The sequence below is a fragment of the Talpa europaea genome (genome assembly GCF_964194135.1).
Source record: "Talpa europaea genome assembly, chromosome: 10".
Taxonomy (NCBI): domain Eukaryota; kingdom Metazoa; phylum Chordata; class Mammalia; order Eulipotyphla; family Talpidae; genus Talpa; species Talpa europaea.
In genome coordinates, this window is record NC_140077.1 from 60,683,902 (window position 1) to 60,705,275 (window position 21,374).

General features: G+C 36.5%; 1 protein-coding gene across 1 annotated transcript in view; it reads right to left on the reverse strand.

Moving 5' to 3' along the window:
- Positions 1–804: 804 nt before the first annotated feature.
- The window catches only part of RNLS (renalase, FAD dependent amine oxidase), a gene marked incomplete at both ends in the record, with an annotated part of 277,708 nt that continues 257,138 nt past the window's right edge, over positions 805–21,374 (reverse strand). Inside the window, one exon of the mRNA XM_084246200.1 lies at positions 805–957. Within this exon, the coding sequence (XP_084102326.1) occupies positions 805–957 (153 nt within the window). The remainder of the gene's footprint in view (positions 958–21,374) is intronic.

A 21,374-nucleotide genomic window follows, 5' to 3' on the forward strand; every position in this document is an offset into this window, starting at 1 on the left:
TTCAAAATGACAAAATAAGTACTTAGCATTTATTTTTTAAATTAGCAAAGTAACTTGTTATTTAGAAGGCTAGAGATCAACTTCTCCACAGCCAGCAAGTCACAGGGTTGTCATGGAAGTGTGCGTTTGATAGGCTGAACCATTAAGTTGGCAAATATTGAACTATTTTAAGTGCATCTATTTTCTGGTCCAGTAATTTTTTTTTTGGTGTTAAGTTCATTAAACTTGACAGAGTCTAAATTCTATAGCATTTAATGGAGAACACACAAAGGTAACAGAAAGAGCAACAGGAAATAGCAAAAGGTAGATATCAATATATTTTCTCAACTTTAATATTAAGTATTATGTGAAAGTAGAAAGTCAAGTTGAATCTAGCTATTTTCTGAAATTTGAGGAGAGATTTGTCAGTTAAGTTGCCTCCAAATTTGATAATTCTTATTCTTTATTTAGAACAAAAAGTTTGAAAAGGGTAATAAAGATTTTGGAACATGAACTATTAATTTGCATTTGACATAATTTTGAGAGAGATTCATTTGTTATTTAAGCACTACTTTTCTTCCAACAAGGAGTCATGGCAATTCAGAAAAGTGGCCAAAGGCATCAGGTACAAAAAACTTTTATTCTAGCATGGAGTGTAACTACTGAAATTATAAAATTGATTTTACATTCCATATGAAAAATGACAATAAATGAAGAACAATTTTCCAGTAATTTCTCTCCACAAAACAGAAAACAAAATAATCAGTAACAAAAAATTATGAAGACAAAAACTCAAAATATAAGTAGAAAATAAGGATACAGGTATTAAATATGATTCTTTAATGCTTCCAGAATACATAGGGCAGAAGTGATACAGCCATCAAAGTTGGATTGAGTAAATCCATCACCTCCACACGCAAGGAAAGGTTTGAGATGCAGAGTCATTTGACCAGGATAATTGGCAACAGCATTTGTAACCTGAAAAAGTAAAACAAAAAAAGAATTACAACTGGTGATATGATGCTTGATTGTTGATATTGTTGATATGCTGGGGAAGGCTTCTCTACTGGAGAAATGAAGGTGTCTTACAACAAGTAATGAAAGACAACCAAACGTTACCCCTAAAATCCTCTTTGCCCAAATGCTTACACTGACATTCTTAAATGTGTTTACATTTTTAGTTTTTTGATAAGATCATCAGAAGTATGTTAAACTTCAGAATAAGTAGATCCTGATGTGCTGAATTAGTTGAAAATACAATGATTTTTAAAAAAAGATTTATTTTTATTTATTTAGGTCTATAAGAACTGGGGTGTGGGCCGGAGGTGCGAGGGGGAGTTGGTGAGAGGATTCACCAGAGACAGAGTGGGGAGCAGAACAGGTGGATCTACTGAAGGGGAACAGTGGGCAAAACAGGAGAGGTCTGCTGTGCAATGTGGATTAGCTCCCCTGGCCAGGGATTCATTCAACTCATGGTGCAGTGGCTGCTGATAGCTTTATAGTGCTGAGATTTTAACCCCTGGGCCACCAGGGAAGCCCGATTTTTTTTTTCATAATAGGGAAATGATGATTATGAAATCATTCCCCAATTTTTGAGTACCTGCCTTGTGCCAGATGAATGAGGTGAATACAAAACAGACTTAAGAGCTGTATCCTTTAAGGAGCTTCCAGTTCATTATGACTACTGGTAAATAATAAGTACTAACACAGGGCGAGGAAGAGGGTGCTTTAAGTACACTTGGGAAGCGGGGTCCACCCCAGCTACTAAGATGGAGAAAGTTTCAAAGGGGTGGTGGCTGGTCATTTCACTTGAGTGTGATAAATTTGATAATGACAAGATTGGGAGCTCCACAGAGAAGGAGCAGTACGTGTAAACACCCACAAACTATGGCAAAAGAGAGCAACATGTGTTAGGAAACTGTGGGACAGATCAGTATGTGTGAGTGTGTGTGTGTGTGTTGCAAAAGGGGGTTGCCTGGAGGGAGGGACATGGCCAAAAGACAAAATAAGAGCAATTGTAGTGTTTCAAAATTTAAAAACATAAACCTTATATATAAAAAGTCTACTGAAACATCAAATTTACTACTTATGAACCAAAAAGGGGGGAATCAGCTAAAATCTGGGATTTACTTTATTTTGTAGGACCAGGTTCACAATATTTGAAGTAATATAAAAGGTACAGAAGTTATTTCTTAAAGAAAAACTGCCTCAAAGTTAGAATGGATGTCGCTAATAAGTATTCATAGTCAGGAGAATGAGCCGAAGTGTAATATAATTATCTTGGACACTAGATATTTGGTTTGGCACTAAGCACCTCTGGCATTCACTGTTCTGCTCTGTTTCTATGAATTTGACTAGTTTAGATTCCATATACAAGTGAGATCACGTAGGATATATCTTTTCAGAGCCATTAATCTTGAAATCAGCAGAAAAAATCTTTGAGGGGTTAAAATAGACAGCACACAGGGCACAGTGAAACACAGACTTGGGTGTTCAATCAGAACCTTTAAACTCCTGCTTCCATGGAATTTTAACAGGGACAATTTGAATTATCAGTGAAGCACTAAAGGAGGAAGAACACTGCTAGGTTCCTATATATTAGCAACTTCAGAACATGACAAATGACAGTCTGAGAGTAAGGGATACTATAATATATATATACCTGAAACCCAGACAGAACTGGGAAGAAGCCTGGCAATTTGGGTAAGTAACTTTCTGGCTCGGAATAGGCCTCGAGATGCCAGCTATTAGTTTTCCTGCAGTCATATTGAAGAACCAATTCTAATATGCATAAAGAACCAATTCTAATATGCATAAGGTATTAATTGCTAGTATTTCTTGAATGCTTACTGCATACCCAATGCTTTACATGCACACCCCATTTAATTCACAAAGCAACCCCATGAGGTGATTATTCTCATTTTATAGATGAGAAAGCTGAGACACAGAAAGACTGTAATTTGCTCAAGGACAGAAAACTAGGAGGTGAATAAAGAAATGGAATTGAGCAGGCTGACTCCAGAACTCACATTTTCAACACTTTCAGAAACATTTCCTTAGAGACCTGATTTAGGTAAAACAAATGTTTGATAGTCACTTAGTTTTATGCATCTTGAAAATACACATAAATAGAATAGAAAACTCATTTATACACATATATGTACACATATACATGCATTTATATGCACACAAACATGTACGTGTAATTTTAAAAACAAAGCAGAATGTTTGATAGTCACATAGCTTTATGCATCTGGAATTCACACAAATGGGATATTCACCTATATGCTTATATGTGTGTCTATCTATGCATAGTTTATGTACACTCACATATATCATCTCCATAATGGTAACATTTTGGCATATTTTGGTTGATGTCTCTGTGTAGATAAACAACTGCACTATTAAACATTATGCAAGTCTTAAGTAAAAGGGATCTTCAGGAAAAATGTTCTGCCCAGGGGTGAGCTGGTGTACTAGTGCTGTGTCATTTCATTTGATAAGTGGTAAATGTCAGATGTCAGAATACTAGACTGGAGAGCTGGGCCACTTCTCAGTCAGTCTGCAGCTTGAATGAAATCAATCTTGCTGCATATAGGTAGAATCACCCGTTTTGCAAATACCCAATAAGGAAATATGAAAACATGAAGTGTACATTGGCAAGCTCCTTCCCCACATGAATTAAAGAACCCTGCCGTGGAGAAGCACGCAACTGTCAAAGCCACAGTTTCCCACAATAACTCAGTCTTTGGCTACACTTGCAGTCACAGTGAGGAACCACAGTTCAATGACTTTGTTTAAGAGACATGTCAGTGCTGAAACCACCTCTTGGAGATTCAGGTTGCTTCAGTTCACAGGTGTGCCAGAGCTGGTCAGAGGAATCTCTTGCTTACAGAAGCTGAGGTTCCAGGTTCACAAATGCAATGTTTCTAGAAATTAGGTGATGAATGAATTGAATGGAGATTCAAAGCACAAAATAACATTTTATTCCAAAGCTATTTAAATCTATGTGAATGTATTTTGTTACTTCTCTCCACCTACTAAGTAAAATGCAAACTCCTTGGTCTCACATGGAAGGCCTTTCATAATCACATCTTATTGTCATCCAAACCTCATCTCTTGTCACTTCTCTCACTTTGCTACATGTCCTATCTACATTCAAACTAAGGTTCAAACACACCCTTCTTTGATGTGCTTCTGTGACTTTGAGCAAATCATTCTGTACAGTGATGTTATATTGTTCTTTCTCTTTCCTGCCAAATTAACTGCTCATCCTTCAAGGACCAGAACATATGTCACTTGCTCTGAGGTCCTCCTGCCCTGCCAGCCAGTGTGAGTTCCTTTTCAGGATGTTACTTGTATTTATTATGCTACTTGTTAGTTTGCAACTATAATTATGTCCACACCTGCCTCTTTTCCTAGATTGCATGCTCCTAAGTCAGGATTATGATTCACTAATCTTTGTATCTAAGACTGAGAACAGTGCTTAGCCTATATTAAGGGTGCAATAAGTTTGTTGAGTTAAAAGAAAAAGGCAGAAAATTATACACACAGTTGCTCAAATGAAGGTCTTCACAGGAAACCATCTACATACACACAAAAAAAATGTTACTGAGCAGCTCACATAGAGTTGGCAGAAGCTCAGATGGAAGAGCTATTGTATATAGAAGGCTCTCAACAAAGGGCTCACTTTCATTTCAACTGCTTGATGTGAACATCTCGTATGTCACATATTAAGCTGAACCACACAAATTTGCTGATTTTGTGTGTCAGAAAAGGTAAAATAATGTCCATTTTTATAGGGTTCAACCCAACAGTTTCTTTGTTTCATGACTATGAATTACAAAAAAAATCACATAAAATAGTTCCTTTGGTGTGAGAATGAAGTTAAAGATGAAAAGAGAGAGGCAGACAAGTAGGGCATTGGGTATTTTCACATGATAGTTGATAATCAGCAAAGATATTCATTCAGTGACACACATGACAATGTGTGGTCTTCCTTCCACACTGATGCTGACAACTGAAACTTGTCCTCAGACAGCAGACATCTACCCACACAGAACAATCGGGACTATAGAGCAGCTGTATTTTAGGTTGACCATATCTATCTGGACATCCAATCCATGATTTGGCTTCTTAAAGCTTATCTTCCTGATAGATGGTACTTGGTAATATTTACGTGGTTCTAGGGAAAGATCCAGGTCTTATAAGTTTTAATCCTAAACGTGCAATCGATTTGATGAGAGAACTTAGACAACCAGTGAACAATCAAGTTCTTGCTGCCACATTTCCTCAGGTGTTCTGGATGTAGATTATATTGCATTTCAGCAAATTGAAGGCACCATCAACTGGAAGAAATAGCAATGATAAAGGAAAAAAAAAAGGATGCCAATACGACACAAAACTTTAACTTACTAGAAAAGTTCTTACAGACTTATCTACATGTAGATCTTTTGGGGACATACAAAGGAAATAAAAGATGACTATGTTGGGTAAGGCTTTCCAAAGACTTCTTCACAACCAGTGTCTACTTTGAAGCACTCTTCAAAGCAGAGTTGTCAAGCTCCATTCTCTTCCCCATACAACCTGCCCTCTGCCCAGAACACTGGCAATGCAGCATTTCTTGTAAGAGTATTTCACTAAATTGTACTTTCTGGGATTTTCTTCTGAGCTTCTGACCTCTGTTCCGCAAGTTCTAATTCTGTACTTTCTGTTAAGTGAGAAAGAAAGGTTATCAGACAGATAGCAAACAGGACTCACATTTTTTTCTGAAATGGTCCTTAAATAACTGTTAATTTAAATATCAAGGGGTTGTAGTGATGAGCCTGTTAGAATGCCAGCAATAATCAAGTTCAAACATGAAAACTACATCTTGGCTATCCCCTGGTATATGCCAATATGATGGCATCTTAGCAAATGGATGAAATATGCCAGATAGTCAGTAGAGTAAGGGGAGAAATGCAGTTAATACTTCAGAGAAAACATATAGAAGCCAACAGGTAATGAGTGGCAGGACACTTTAAAGAGAGCCTTTTTAGGGAAGCAGCAATTCTGTGTCAGGACTTCTAATGTTTTCAGCATTGCTGGTTTAAACCTTCCATTTTCTCAGCTCACCCAAATGAGGAGTCTCGGGTGAGACTGACAGAGATAGACTGGTTATCAGAGAATCGATTTGTTCATTTACAAAGGTAAATGTACCGATTCCAGAACTGAGTCTGGTTGTCTTCCCAGGCCATTCATCTTAGTAGGCAAATTTCCTCAACTGTATCATAGATTATAGGAGTGACGCATGTGCAGAACTCCTGACAGACATCACTAATCAATTGTGGCGTCTTTTTCCACCGAGCCCAGAAATGGCCTCAGCATTCTTCTCACTTCATTGCTTCTAGCAATCACTACCAGTCAATTGGAGTTGGCACTTGAGAGGAATCCTATATACCAATCCAGGACTAGAAGATTGCAGAGCAAGTGTGTAATTAGAAAGAAGGGAATTAAATATTTTTTTACAGTTTTACCCCTTTTTCCTAGTAAGCCAGGATAGTCTAATGTTTTGTCTTTCTCTGAATCAGAGATATTTCAATACCAAGAATTAGGGTCCCATCAGGAGCCATTTCTTCCAGATGATGCCAGAGGTGCAATTCAGTTCCTTCTAATAACCTTCTAATGATCCTGCTCCAGACCACTGCCTTTCCACCAGTCGGATCAGGCCTTTAACTACAGTCTGAAAATAAAATACAGGTGTTTTGTCTACAACTGTAGTTTTATAAAATTGCACACTAATAGTATCAGGGTTTGTTGGGAAAACAGAATTGGGGCAGATGAGTCAAAACCTATGGAGCACTGAAATGGCCACCAAATAAACCAATAAATATCACAGAAAAGTAACTAGCACAGTTAACATTCTCCCAGGCTCTGCCTCTAACTAGAGAGCTCCATCCTTTGCAGCTGGATCCTTGGGGGTTGTGCTTTCTCCTTCAAGATGTAGTACCTTTGGGTGGTGCTGCTAAAAGAGATCATTTTGTTCTAGATCAAAAAGCAAAGGGGAAATGTCATTGTGGTTTCCTCATCAAGCACCCCATCGTTGCTGAAGAGCTTAACGTGGTGGGAAACACTGAAGTTCTAGGGGCCACTGAAACAGCCACTATTTGCACTAAAGGGAGGCACCTCAGGAGATATCTTTCCCCTGAAGATGTTCACGTGCGCTAAGGCTTTATCTTTGCGTGAAAAAATGCTCACTTGAAAGCACAAACATGTATGAAACCAACATGATCTCCCTATTATACTGATATTCTATTTCTCAACTGCATTTGATATAACTCATATTTTAAAAAGAGAAACATAGGGCCTTACTGGTGGTGCAAGGGGTTAAGATGCAACCTGTGAAGCTATCTGCAGCCACTGCAGCACGAGTTTGATCCCCGCCAGGGAGATACCCACATGGTGCAGCAGACCTTTCCTGACTTGCCCGCTGCTCCCCTCAGCAGTGTATTTCAGTCAATCTGCCTGTTCTGTTTCCCACTCTTTCTCTAGTGAATCCTCTCACCACCACCACCCCCCCCCCCACACCTCTGGCCTGTACCCAAGTTCTTGTATGCAAAAATAAATAAATCTTAAAAAAACAAAAGAAACCTAGGTACTGTAAAAAGAATACAGATACCTGTACTGTTTTCTTATGCTACATGACACTTTTAAGGGTCACACCATTTAGCCTTGGGTAGACCTTGAGTCTTGACAGCAGATAGAGATGTCAAAGGAAGTATTGGTGCTTTTAATACTCACACTGCATCTTTTTTATTGCTTTTATTAATTCCAATGTCTGAGAGTGACTCTAAGTTGTCCCCAGATTAGGGGAAATTTTACTGTCACCTAGCTGTACAATAACTTGACTGGGGTAAATTCTGAGCTATAATCTCCTTGCATCAACCTTTCCCCAGCTCCTCATGTGGATGAGGTTCTGACCACATCGGTGAAATGAGTAGCTAGGAAGTGTGAGGTGGTATGGAGCTGACACTACATTTTCCCACTTCCTCTAGTCTGCTGCCAGTGTTAATCTGAAGCCATGCCATGGCACATAGAGAGCACACACTGAATATTTGGTCAGTTTATACTTTCATAGGTCCAGTGCAGAGTTCAAAGGCAGTGATTTTCAAAAGTCAATTTAGGGATGATGAGGAAAACATAGAATTATGAGTTTTGCAGAGTTAAATAATCTATTTATAAATTTATGACGGTATATCTTTTATTTTAGGTTATTCCTTTCATTAAATTCTCAGAGCTATATTTTTGCTTTCTGGATTCCAATGGCAGAATAAAAAGACAACAGTATTATATTGCTTCCCAAAGTATTTAGAGAGATTTTACTGAAACAAAGACACTTGGAACCACAGCAAAGAACTTAATGTGGGAGAGCCTCTGGGGAAGGTATTCCATATAGGTGGAGGTGGCTTTGAAAAACCATCAATAATCACAGGCAACAATGGACAGCCTTAGTTTGTGCTTGGTGAGTGGATTAGTAATTCTTTTAAATGGAATACAATCTTGTGTAAAACTTATTTTCCAGAAACACACACCACCTCTTACAGATATGAACCTAAATTTAATTATGAATCTAAACAACACATTCTTTCTTTGTTAACTTGTGGCAAAATATTCAAGCAGTAACCATACAATGTTTGGGGAAAAATATAGATTGGAGAAAAAAGAATTAATCAAATGTGAAATACATGCCAACCTTCAAACTCCAGTTGTCTAGAGGTAAAATATGGTTTGAATTGTTTCTCTGTATATGTTTTCCCATGGTTACCACATTCCTAAGGTATTGATTATAGCATCTATTACATGCCTGTTCACAAAACAGGGAGAAATGTAAATACCTTAAGGAGAGATCAACACTTATCAATAAAAATGTCTGCTTACATATTTGTGGATAAAGAACCAATCTGGGTGCTCTAAAAAAATGTGGGCCTTCAGGCTTGCACTAGTAATGAAAAATACACTATCAACCCCTAAGGCAAATCCCATGATATGGGAAAAGAAGATCTGAGAAATGAAAGCTGAATACAGATCTTTTTCTTAACAGTTCAAAATGTTTTCTACTAGCCAAATTAAAAATATAATGTCTCTACGCCTTTCTATTACTTTTATCACTCCCTTTAGAGTTTGGTGAAAATGCAATAAAACGTTGCTCATTCTGCTATATTTAACTCACCAAACTGCAATTTGCTAAGAGATATTTGATGTTTAAAAGCCTTTTGAGTCCACAGAAATAAGTTATGGGGGATGTGTCTCATTCATTTTTGTATTCCCAGCATCTTAATTACTCCATTTCACATGATTGATTTTGAATAAATGTTTGTTCAAAGAATGTATGTATGTTGGTCAACAAAAAGTTATTTAAAATTTTGAAAATTTTAAATCCCAGTGTTCAAATTTTTTTTTTAAGATTTTATTTATTTATTCATACAAGAGCTGGGGTACAGGCCAGAGTTGTGACGGGGTGAGAGGATTCACCTGAGACAGAGTAGGGAACAGAACAGGCAGATTGACTGAAATACACTGCTGAGGGGAGCAGCAGGCGAGTCAGGAGAGATCTGCTGCAGCATATGGGTAGCTCCCTGGCTGGGGATCGAACTTGTGCTGCAGTGGCTGTGGATAGCTTCATAGGTTGCATCTTAACCCCTTGTACTACCAGGGAGGCCCACAAAGGGTTTTTAAATATGAAATGATTTTTTTTTTTTCCTCCATGAAAATAACATTCTCTGGTTTCTTAGTCTCTCTTTTCCTTTTTTTTTTTGGACTGTTGTATGTTTATTTTATTTTTAATATTAATTTTTTAAATTTTTACATCACCATTCATTTTTAAACAATATTTGCGTCCCCCCACCCTCTCAGGTATAGTCCCCATAGAGTTTCCTTCACAAATTAACCCGTGCACCATCACCTCAGTTCCCTGTGCTCCTCCCTCCCTCCCTCTGATCCCTCTCCCTCCTCCTCCCCTGCAGTATGTCTCTAGGGCCTCCCCTGGTAGCACAGGTGGTTGAGCACTGTGCTGTGAAGCTGTCTGCAGCCTCTGCAGCGTGGGTTCAATCCAGGCCAATAAGCGAGAATCCCACATGGCACAGCAGACCTCTCCTGTTTTCGCCCACCGCTCCCTTCAGCAGTGTATTTCAGTCAGGCTGCCTATTCTGTTCCCTGCTTTGTCTCTGGTGAATCCTCTCACCCTCCCTCGCATCTGGCCTATACCCCAGTTCTTGTATGCATGAATAAATAAATCTAAAAAAAAATAATAAATTACCGTGTTATTAATCTCCTACTTTATCAACACAATAAGCTACCATTCTAATCCAATTTTTGAGTAGTTACACTGTCCAGGGGACCACTGTTCTACTCCCTGTAACCCTTGCTCTGACACGTATGTTCCCACTCTAGGCAGCTAGTTCTCTGTGTCTGGCTCATTTGTAGACACCAGGCAAAGACACCAGGAGTAGCTGAGTCAGCCAGAATTTCAAACAGGAAATGAGAATGGTTTCTTACCCAAATAATTCACCATCATTTCATAAATTGCTACTATAGAGAATATTATACCTTGAAAGTGTATACTTTATAACTAGATGAATGTGTCTATGTGAATACTTATGTGTGTATATGATGATACACATATTTACCTTTAATTTTAAAAGATGGAGACCACAGTGACTTCATCCATGCTATTTCTATGGTTTATAGCTATGCTGCAGTGAACCTACACAGACACAGTGTAAATAAATCTTTTAAATAATTTTTTCCCTGAGAGATGGTAAATACATTCTTGAAAGCTGTAGGTGTCAGAGAGAAAAGAAACCAATTTTTTCTGGGTGACACAGTCAATTTATGTCTATATCTTTTTAAAATTCTTAGAATAGTTGACTCCTTATGCTTACATTTTTGTGGCACAGGAATTATATACACGGAATGTATTTGCTATATTATTTAGAAAAGCGATGATAAGGAATATTTCTTGATAATACACAGTATTGAAGATAAATGATAATCAGAACAGGAATAATTATAATAAATGGAGGGTGCTGATCATACCATTTAATCTATTTTAGGTATATTTCCTTGACAAATTTTTTAAAGATATTTTCTTTTTTATTTACTTTTTAAAAATTTCTGCGTAGAAGAATTGGAGTGTAGGCCAGAGGTGCCAGAGGTGAGAGGATTCATCAGAGACAGTGTGGGGAGCAGAACAGGCAGAGACATTGAAATACACTCCTGAGGAGGGCATGGGCGAGACAAGAGAGGTCTGCTAGCTCCCTGGCCAGGCACTGAACTCAGGCTGTAGCAGTGATAGCTCTGAGACTTAACCTCTAGGCCACTAAGGAGGACCATATTTCCTTAAAGAAAATTGTACTTCTTTGGACTACTGATGTTTGAGGCGCTCAGTCTTACTTTCTTGTGTTACAGTACTTAATATTTATAAAGAGCTTTACCAACACATGCATGTTTTCCTGCAGAGATGGTACATTTTTAATTGGTTCTTATGTGTCATGTTTGTCATCTCACTGTGCCTCTGTTCTAGTCTCTCTAGGGTTCTATTATATTTAATGGTGATTTCATAAACCCATTTCTTTGTTATGCTTGAGGGAACAGTTTGCTTATATTGTGAGATCCTGGGTGACAGAGCTCTCTATCTGGTAATACGGAAAGCTGCTATAAAATTGCTATTGGTTGGAATACCCTAGGTATGAGGAAAGTGGTGTGGTTTGGTCAATTCTCAGTGGAGCTTTTCACTTTATTGGTATTTGTCTATTCTATTTTAATAAACCATTGGGTAGATGCAGGCAGAATGCGCCACAAATCAATTATATGATCCATGTAGAATATTTACTGGGCTTGAGCTGCAAAGGACATACTTTGCTGAAATTGTACACTCAATTACTGAAGTCTACATTCAATCTGTTTAGATCTATTTTTTTTTAAGGTTCCGAAAACAGAGCAGTCTATTTTGATGAGGACTTGTTCAGAATAAGCACACAATAAAGAATGAGATACTGTTTTCTCCAGTACAGCTGTAGAAATAATAGACAAAATAATACTCTTATTATATTGCCCTTTAGAGTTTTTAATTTAATAGAAAATTGTTCTGCCCTTCAGCAAGTTTTAGTATATTCATTCATTAAGTCTTTGAATTTTCTGTTTTACTAGTAATTGCTGAGCACAGTGTAAGGTGGAAGGATACAGAAACCAATTCTAGGTCAGAAGATGACTTAACACACTGGAATCTTTTCACTTACATTTACATATAGATGTGGTACCACAATTTCTCAAAGGATCCAACTGCTTGGGCTCCTAGGAGGCAGATGGCCAAGCATGCTTTTGATCATGAGAAGCAAGATAAACATAAAATCATCTTTCCTACTCAACTAAGCCTAATCACTACTTTCCCCCCATTTAAGTTCTTAGTTGCTTAATTTCCCACTAATTCAATCCTTCCTCATCCTTTTCCCATTTCTTTTCTTTTCTTCTTTCTGACATCCCAGAAGGAGAAATCATTTCTTTTCTTTTCTCATTGCTGTTGAATGAACCCAGCAGCTTTTTATTTGGATTGTGCCATTATGGAAAAAAAAGAAAACAGTCATTTTGATCTTCTGGTCTAGAAACAATCTATTTTTACAAGTGTAAAAGAATCAATGCTTATGCTCTTTAATGGGGAATATTAAAAAAAGAAATTTTACACTAATTTTGGATATTTAAGTACCCCCATGTTCATTGCAGCATTATTCACAATTATTCACAATAGCCAAGAGTTGGATACAACATCCAGTTGACTGGATAAAGATGTGGTATATATTTATATATGTATATATATATATACACATACATACACATATATGCACTTACACACACATGAAAAGAGTTGTCTTTTCACACACAAGGTGGAATACTACTCAGCTATTAAAAATGAAAGACTGCCATTTGTAACAACAGGGATGGAACTTGAGGAAATTATGCTAAGCAAATAAATTAGCAGCAGAAAGATAAATGCCTCATAATTTTACTCAATGTGACAATAAAGAAATAAAACAAATGAACTATTATAAAACAAATATAAAATTTTCAATATAAGACCAAATTAGTGGTTACCAGAAGGGTAAGAAAGAGGTACAGAATATGATGAAGGATGAAACTAGACTTCAGTGGAGAGCATAATGTAGTATATATACAGATGCTGACTTATAAAGATGTATACCTGAAACCTATAAGATATCATAAACGAGTGTTACTTCAATAAATTTTTTTGAAAAGACAAGTGATTTTAAGAGTCAGGTTGAGATATGATTTAAATACAATAAATTAACCTTTTTATAGCCAGTGATTTTTAAGCTTTGGCAATGTTATGGTCGTGTACCACTTCCATAACCTCCCACACACAATTCCTTTGTGCCCCTTTGTAAGATACTCGCCTTTCCCCAATCACAGCTACTGGCAAACACTAATCGCTTGTCTGTCCTTAGTTCTGTCTATTCCAGAAAGTCATACAACCTGAATAATACAATCTATAGCCTTTGAGATTGGCTTCTTTCATTTAGATAATGCTTCTGAGACTACTCCTGTTATTGTTAATATTAGTTTGCTCTATTTTATTATTGTATAGTTTTTCATTTATGGATGCACAGTTTGTCCATTTATCAAATAATGAATATTTGGATTATTTCCAGGTTTTGGTAATTACTGAAGTTGCTATGGATATTTGGATAAAAGTTTTTATGTAAATGTATGCCTTCATTTTTTTTGGGTAAATCCCTAAGAGTAGGGTTGCTGGGTCATATGGTAATGGTATATTTAACTTTGTAAGAAAATGTGAAACTTTTCTGAAGGGCCTGTGTCATTTTGCTTTTCCATAGTAATGTGAGCACTGTAGTTTCTTCACGTGCTTGCCACAATTTGGTATTTTCAGAGTTTTTTACTTGAGCCACTCATTGTAAATTTAATTTGTACACCCTAAAAAGCAATGATGTTCAATATTTGTGTGTGTGTTCTTGCTTGCTATGTATACCTATTCTTTTTAGTGTGTGGTGAAATATACATAATATAAAATTTTATGCTGATAATAGCCATTGGCAAACATTTATCTGCTTTCTGATTCTATACATTTCCCTTTTTGCATATAAATGGAATCATTTGAAATATGGTCTTTGTGCCTGGTTTCCTTCATTTAGCACAATGTTTACAAAGTTCATCCATGTTGGAGCACATATCAGTATCCCATTCCTTTTTATGGCTAAATGATATTCCATCTTAGGAATATACCATGACGTGTTTATCCTTTCATCAACTGATGGCCATTTGGGTTGTTTCCAGATGTCTACTGTAAAGAGTGCTGCTATGAACATTTGTGGACATAGTTTCATTTGGGCACATTTGCAGCTCTTTTGTGTATATACCTAGGAGCAGAATAGCTTGGTTTTACTATAAATCTATGTTTAATTTATTGAAGATTCATCAAACTGTTTTCCACAATGGTCAAACCATTTGAAGTTTGTGCAAGGTTTGGCATTCCAATTTCTTCACATCTTTATCAGCCTAATGGGTGTGGAATGGTATCTCTTCTTATGGTTTTAATTCGCATTTCCCTACTGACTAATAATTGTACATCTTTTCATGTATTTATTAATTATTTGTATCTCTTCTTTAAAGAAATGTCTCTTAGAATTCTTTGCTCATTTTTTAAGTTGGATTGTGTTTTGGATTGGATTGGATTGTTTTTTGCTATGGAGTTATACTAGTGATTTATGTATTCTGGATAGCAGACCCTCATCAGACAAGTAATTTGTGTAAAATTTTTGAGTTATCTTTTCATTTTCTTAAGTGTCTTTTAAAGACATTGTTTTTAACTTTGATCAACCCAATTTATCAATTTATGATTTGTGCTTTTTATGTGTTATCTAAGAAATATTTGCCAAATCTAAGATTATAAAGATTTTATACTAAGTTTTCACTCAGAAGTTCTATAGTTTAGTATTTTCTATTTAGGTCTATGACCTATTCTTCATTAACTTTTTTATATGATATGAAACAAGGACTTTTAAATCTAAAGTGATGCATTCCAATTTCTATTTGCTACTTACCAGTTGTGTCACTTTAGGTAAAACATTCAACATGAACCTGTTTCCTCATTTAAGGCAAAGACAGAAATATTTATTTCCTCATCTGTCAGAATTGTGAGGATCAAGTGAAAATAAGTATAAAAGTGCTTTTTAAAATCATAGTCTAAATGTTAACTATTATTATTTTTTAGCTGACAGCAGCAAAAGAAAGATGTATAAGAATGTGTCATAATTGGGGGAAAGCCAGAACTCAAACAATTACTGGCAGTAGAGTGAGGTATGTAGCTAAGAGCTATTTAGTTTTTAAATAGACCTGTGTTTGAATTCCAGTTTTGTCACTTCCTAGAGGAAGAACCTCACGTGGGTTACCGCATTCTATAATTCTCAACATTCTTACCTATACAAAAAGGAAGGAAAATAAATTCCCAGGGTGGTTAGAGGAAGAAGCAAGTTACAGACTACATAGAAAGTCCAGTGACATATAGAGTAGAGAATTTAAAAAAATCACCTTTTTTTGAGGGAGAGAATGAATACATATATATATATATATATATATATATATATATAGAGAGAGAGAGAGAGAGAGAGAGAGAAAGAGAGTTAATAAAAAGCTAATGTGACTGTCATGGTTTACAGAAATACTATACCAGATGTCATCAAAGACCAAGGTGAAAAGAAAGAACAGGGTTAAAACAGGGCAGTAGGGCCTTTACTTCAGACACTTCTGATTGTGGTGATGGCAAGGCCTCAGCCAGAAGACACTCACAACACCACAGTCTACTAAACTGACCTAGAAGATAATTTCTAGATATGCTGGCATAATAAATAAGGCTCTCAGAGCCCTGGATTCAACTTACCTGTCCAGCTTCATAGCCCCGAATTTCAGCGGCACATTTCATTGCCACCAAACTGAACTGCTGGCCATTTCTTAAATGCACCTTCCACTCTCGTGCCTCATGCAAAGGGATGTGTTGTTGGAACATTATTCCAACATCACTCTCTTGGCCTCTCCAACTCTACCTTGGATGATTTCGCTCAAGTGACATCTCCTTTTCGGAAACTGATTCTTAGTATTTCCTCCTCAAATTTCCTCTGTAACCTATAGTATATTATGCATACCTTTCTTTCAGCAGTATGTGTGATATCATAATTATATGCTTTTTATTATCATGATTTTCTTGCTGATTATAGGGGAAACTTCTTGAAGAAGGGAGCAGTCTTTGGGTCTTCAGAACACTGTATGATGTCTGGCATATAGCACAGGCTCAATAAATGTGTGCTAATTAAAAAAAGGAATGCATGTTATTAATATGTACTATTATTATTAGAAATTAATACATTAAATTTTAATGGTGGTATAAATAGCTTTTGATAACCAAGTCTTAGGGGTTAGTTTTATAGTATAATACTTATGTCTGTTCTAAATAGGACAAATGTACTTACCCTTTATGGAATAGGGCCTTTATTTTCTTAGCATGTCCACAGCCATATAAAAACATTCATCATCCAGTTTTAAGTAGTAATACTGGATGCAGATGAATGTATGAAGCATTTGCCCAGGTGACATAACAGTTTTTGCTAATGGAATGGTGTTTAAAATAATTAGTTCTATTGGAAAAGTGTGATGCTGCCTGCATGGCAGGATAAGTCCCATGATACTTGAGAAAAATGATTTTAATTAAACTCAAGTGTTGAAACATTTCATAGTTTACATAACATGGAATTTTATGAAAAGGGGAAATATGTACCCATAGAAAAATTTGATTACACTGTGACCATACATCCCTAATTCAATGATGAATATTGCTCAGCTGATGATATCACACATATGTGGCTAACTCATACTAAGTTGAAACAACTAGTTAGTTATGTGCCAGTGATAGAGAGGTGGGAGATGATACTATGGAGTGCTGAAGGTTGACACCTGCTGTTGATAAACTAGGTTATGACGTAGTCTGCCAATCCCAAAAAGTCTGTTTAGGCTCTCCAAAGTACAAAGGCTAGAGTGCGCTTGTGGTCACAATTTCAAGACAGGAAATATTGACTCATGGCATAAATGTCTTAAATGACCAAATACTGGAAAATGTGCAAGTTAGTTTAGGAATGAATAACAATTTGCTGGAAAAACTGTAAGTTGAAAAGAAAACCAAACTGATTAGAGTTCCTTGTGTCTGTGGGCATCCACCACCTCTATCTCACTTTGTTCTGATGTGATTCAACCATCAGAATGACAGTGTCATAGCCCCTGGCATTGGATCAGTCCTCCTGAGACTTACCTATCTAGAGCTCTTTGCATATGTGAAACAGAGAGAGAAGAGAAGAGAGCGTATAAGAAAAAAAGAAAAAGTGGGGAAATATGTAGATATGAAGAGATATAATCATGGAAAGAAATGGAACACAGAGTTAAGCTATTAAGAAATAGCTATCAAGATGATGAGACTCAACAACAAAGAAAATAATCCTGTCAAAAAATGGGCAGAAGAGCTAAAAAGAAACTTCTCTGAAGAGGAAATGCAAATGGCTAACAGGCATATGAAAAATGTTCAACATCACTTGTAATCAGGGAAATGAAAATCAAAACTACCATCAGATACCATCTTACACCAGTGAGAATGGCACATATTAAAAAAACTAGCAACAACAAATGTTGGTGAGGTTGTGGAGAAAAAGGAACTCTCCTGCACTGTTGGTGGGAGTGCAAACTGGTCCAACCACTATGGAGAGCTGTGTGGAGATTTCTGGACCTACTAAACATAGAGCTTCCATATGATCCAGCAATTCCACTCCTAGGTATTTACCCAAAGGACACAGAAACATCAATTCCAAAGAGCACTTGCACCCCTATGTTTATAGCAGCACTATTTACAATAGCTAAGCTTTGGAAACAATGACTGGATCAATAATATGTGGTACATATATACCATGAAATATTACTCAGCATTCAAAAAAGATAAACACATGCAATTTGCAGCAACATGGATGGCGCTGGAAGGGATCATGCTCAGCGAAATAAGCCAGAAAGAAAAAGAAAAATACCGGATGGTCTCACTCATAGCAGGAATCTAGAAAACTTAAATAAGGGACCAGGAAAATGAATAACTATAAGAAAGTGAAAATCAAAATCAACAAACAACTATGAACTAGAGACATTCTATGGGGTGTGGGCTCCACAACCCTCCGAGGGGTTGTGGTCAAAATAAGGGGGTTGCAATTGTATAGGGAATATAAAAATAAAATTTATTAAAAAAAAAAGAAATAGCTATCAGAGGACCTTTACCCCAACATCTTCCTTTCTCCTCTTGCTACTACTGTTTAGTAATATTAAGAACTTGCTTTGTATTAGTGTCTGTAGTAAATGTTTTCTACTGTGTTCTTTCATTTCATGCTTACCATAGGCCTTTGAGGTAGGCCCAATTGTTACCATTTAAAGATAGGGGCCTGGAGCTGTAGAGTTGTTGTCTAACTTGCTCAGAGGCACACAGGGAACCAAGTTTGAACCAAGTTTCTGACTCCAAAGTTACAGGTCATAATCATACCACATTATTAAAAATCAGGAATTATAAAGCACAAATATGGGAGAAAAGTCATTGTACCAGTGGCTGGATAGCCAAGATAGAGTGATTATGTTGAGGAAATAAACTACAAAATAACACGCCAAATGTATTTCACTGATAAGCACAATTAATTTTTGCTTTTGTAAGAATTTATCCTAGTAGACAATATGTTTACATGATGTGCTAGTCAATGTCTTTAGGAGTATCAGCTTTAAAACTGGGTTGAGAATCAATTTACCAGTTTCATTAAAAAAATAAATACAAACAGCTATGTTTCTTTAGTTATGTCTATTCGAACATTTAACAAAATTGTAAAGATTGAGTATTCATTTTATTTAAAAGGTTTAAGTCCAAATGACTTTAGTTGTTTCTAAAACATGAAATTCAAGCTCAAAACTCAAAGGGCTGCTCCAACTAATGTTATGCTGGAGAACACATTGAGCTCTGAAAGAGGCGTTCTACTTGTTGAAATAGGGTGTAGCTTATCAAGTAACTACTCTGAAGGGAGCAATATTTCAGATTTATAACAATTCAGAACTATTGGTATATTCATACAATCAGTGATAATTTCCAGTTGTAACCTACCTAAAAGAAGAAAATGAGAAATAAACAAATGGGATTACATCAAATTAAAGAACCTCTGTATATCAAAGAAAACCATCCATAAGATGAAAGGCCACCTACTGTGTGGGAGAACATGTCATCAAGTCATGTACCCAAGAAAAGGTTAATATCCAACATAATAATGAACTCATATAACTTAAGAGCAAAAAAGAAACTAGAAAAACTAACCTTATAAAAAAAATGATAAAGGATCTCCATTTTTTTCTCCAGGGAAAACATATATGGCCAACAGGCACATGAAAAGATACTCAACATTACTAGTAATCAGAGAAAAACAAAATCAATATTACAATGGTATATAACCTCAAACCTGTTAGAATGGTTATTATGAGAAAGAGAAAAATAATTGTTGGCGAGGATGTGGAGAAAAGGAAACCCTTGTACACTGTCGGTGGGAATGTAAATCCATGCATTTATTCTGTTTTTTTGGATAACAGTATGGAGATTTCTCAAAAAATTAACAATAGAACTACCATATATTACAGTAATTCCAGTTTTGGAATTTATCCAAAGAAAAGGAAAACACTGGGACCGCCCGCTGGTGGCTCAGAGGTTAGGCTCAAGTGCTATCACTGCCATGGCCTGACCTTGATCCCCAGCCACAGAGGTGACCCACATAGTGCAGGAGACCTCTCCTGTCTCACCCACTGCTCCCCTGAGCAGTGTATTTCAGTCAATCTGTCTGTTCTGCTCCCCACTCTGTCTTTGGTGAGTCCTCTCATACCTCCACACCTCTGGCCTACACCCTAGTTTTTGTATGCATAGATAAATTTTTCTTAGGAAAAAAGTAAGAAAATGAAAACACTAATTCAAATAGATATGCACCCCCATGTTCAATGAAACATTACTTATAATAGTCAAGATATAAAAACAGCATAAGTGTCCATTAAGAGATGAATGGATAAAGTATTTCTGGTAAATATATGCATAATGGAATACTATTTAGTCATAAAAAGAAAATCTTGCCATTTGTGACAACATGGATTGATCTTGAGGGCATTATGGTAAGTGAAATAGGTTAGACAGAGGATGACAAATACTATATATTCTCACTTATATGTGGAATCTAAACAACAAAATGAGACATACCAAACTCATAGATGCAGAGAACAGATTGCCGGTTGCTGGAGGTAGAAATGGGGAGTGGTGAGTACAAACTTTCAATTATAAATCAAAAAAATACTGGGGATGTAATGTACAACATGGTGGCTATAGCTAATAATACAGTATTGCTAAAAAAGCAGATTGTAAAATTCTCATTATAAGAAAAAACTTTTTTTTTTTTTATAAATTTTATTGTTATATTCCCCATACAATTGCAGCCCCCCCATTCTGACCCCAATCCCTCCCCTCCCACCCCCGCCCCCCTAAAAGTGTCTCTGGTTCATAGTTTTTTGTTGATTTTGATTTTCACTTTCTTATAGTTATTCATTTTCCTGGTCCCTCATTTAAGTAGAAAAAACTTTTTTAAACTGTATATTAGAATTGATGTTAACAAGACTTATTGTGTTAATCATTTGCAATATAAACAAATATCGAGGGGCCTCCCTGGTGGTGCAAGGGTTAAGATAGCACTATGAAGCTATCTGCAGCCACTGCAGCATGAGTTCAATCCCCAGCCAGGAAGGTGACCCACATGATGCAGCAGACCTCTCCTGACTCTCCTGCTTCTCCTCTCAGCAGTGTATTTCAGTCAATCTGCCTGTTCTGTTCCCTATTCTGTCTCTGGAGAATCCTCTCACCCCCCACACCTCTGTCCTGCACCCCAGCCTTCTTGTATGCATAAATAAATAAATCTTTAAAAAATAAAATAATATAAACAAATATCAAATCATCATGCGGGATAGTTGAAACCAATATTGCAATTATATCCCCATAAGAAAGAATAAAATGACACTGATACAATAGAAAATGCATATGAAAGAGAAAGAAAAAAATGAAGATACTAATCACCATATTATACCCAATGCTGAAATTAGACAGCTACCCACTGTTAATCAACCTCATGAGCAATAATGTAAGTACACAGGTGGTTTTAGGCTTTTCTGTGTGCGTACTTCCTACCCTCAATAGAACACAAATTTCTCAGGAAAACTCTGCCTTTAAACTGTTGAAAATTTGTTCTTTG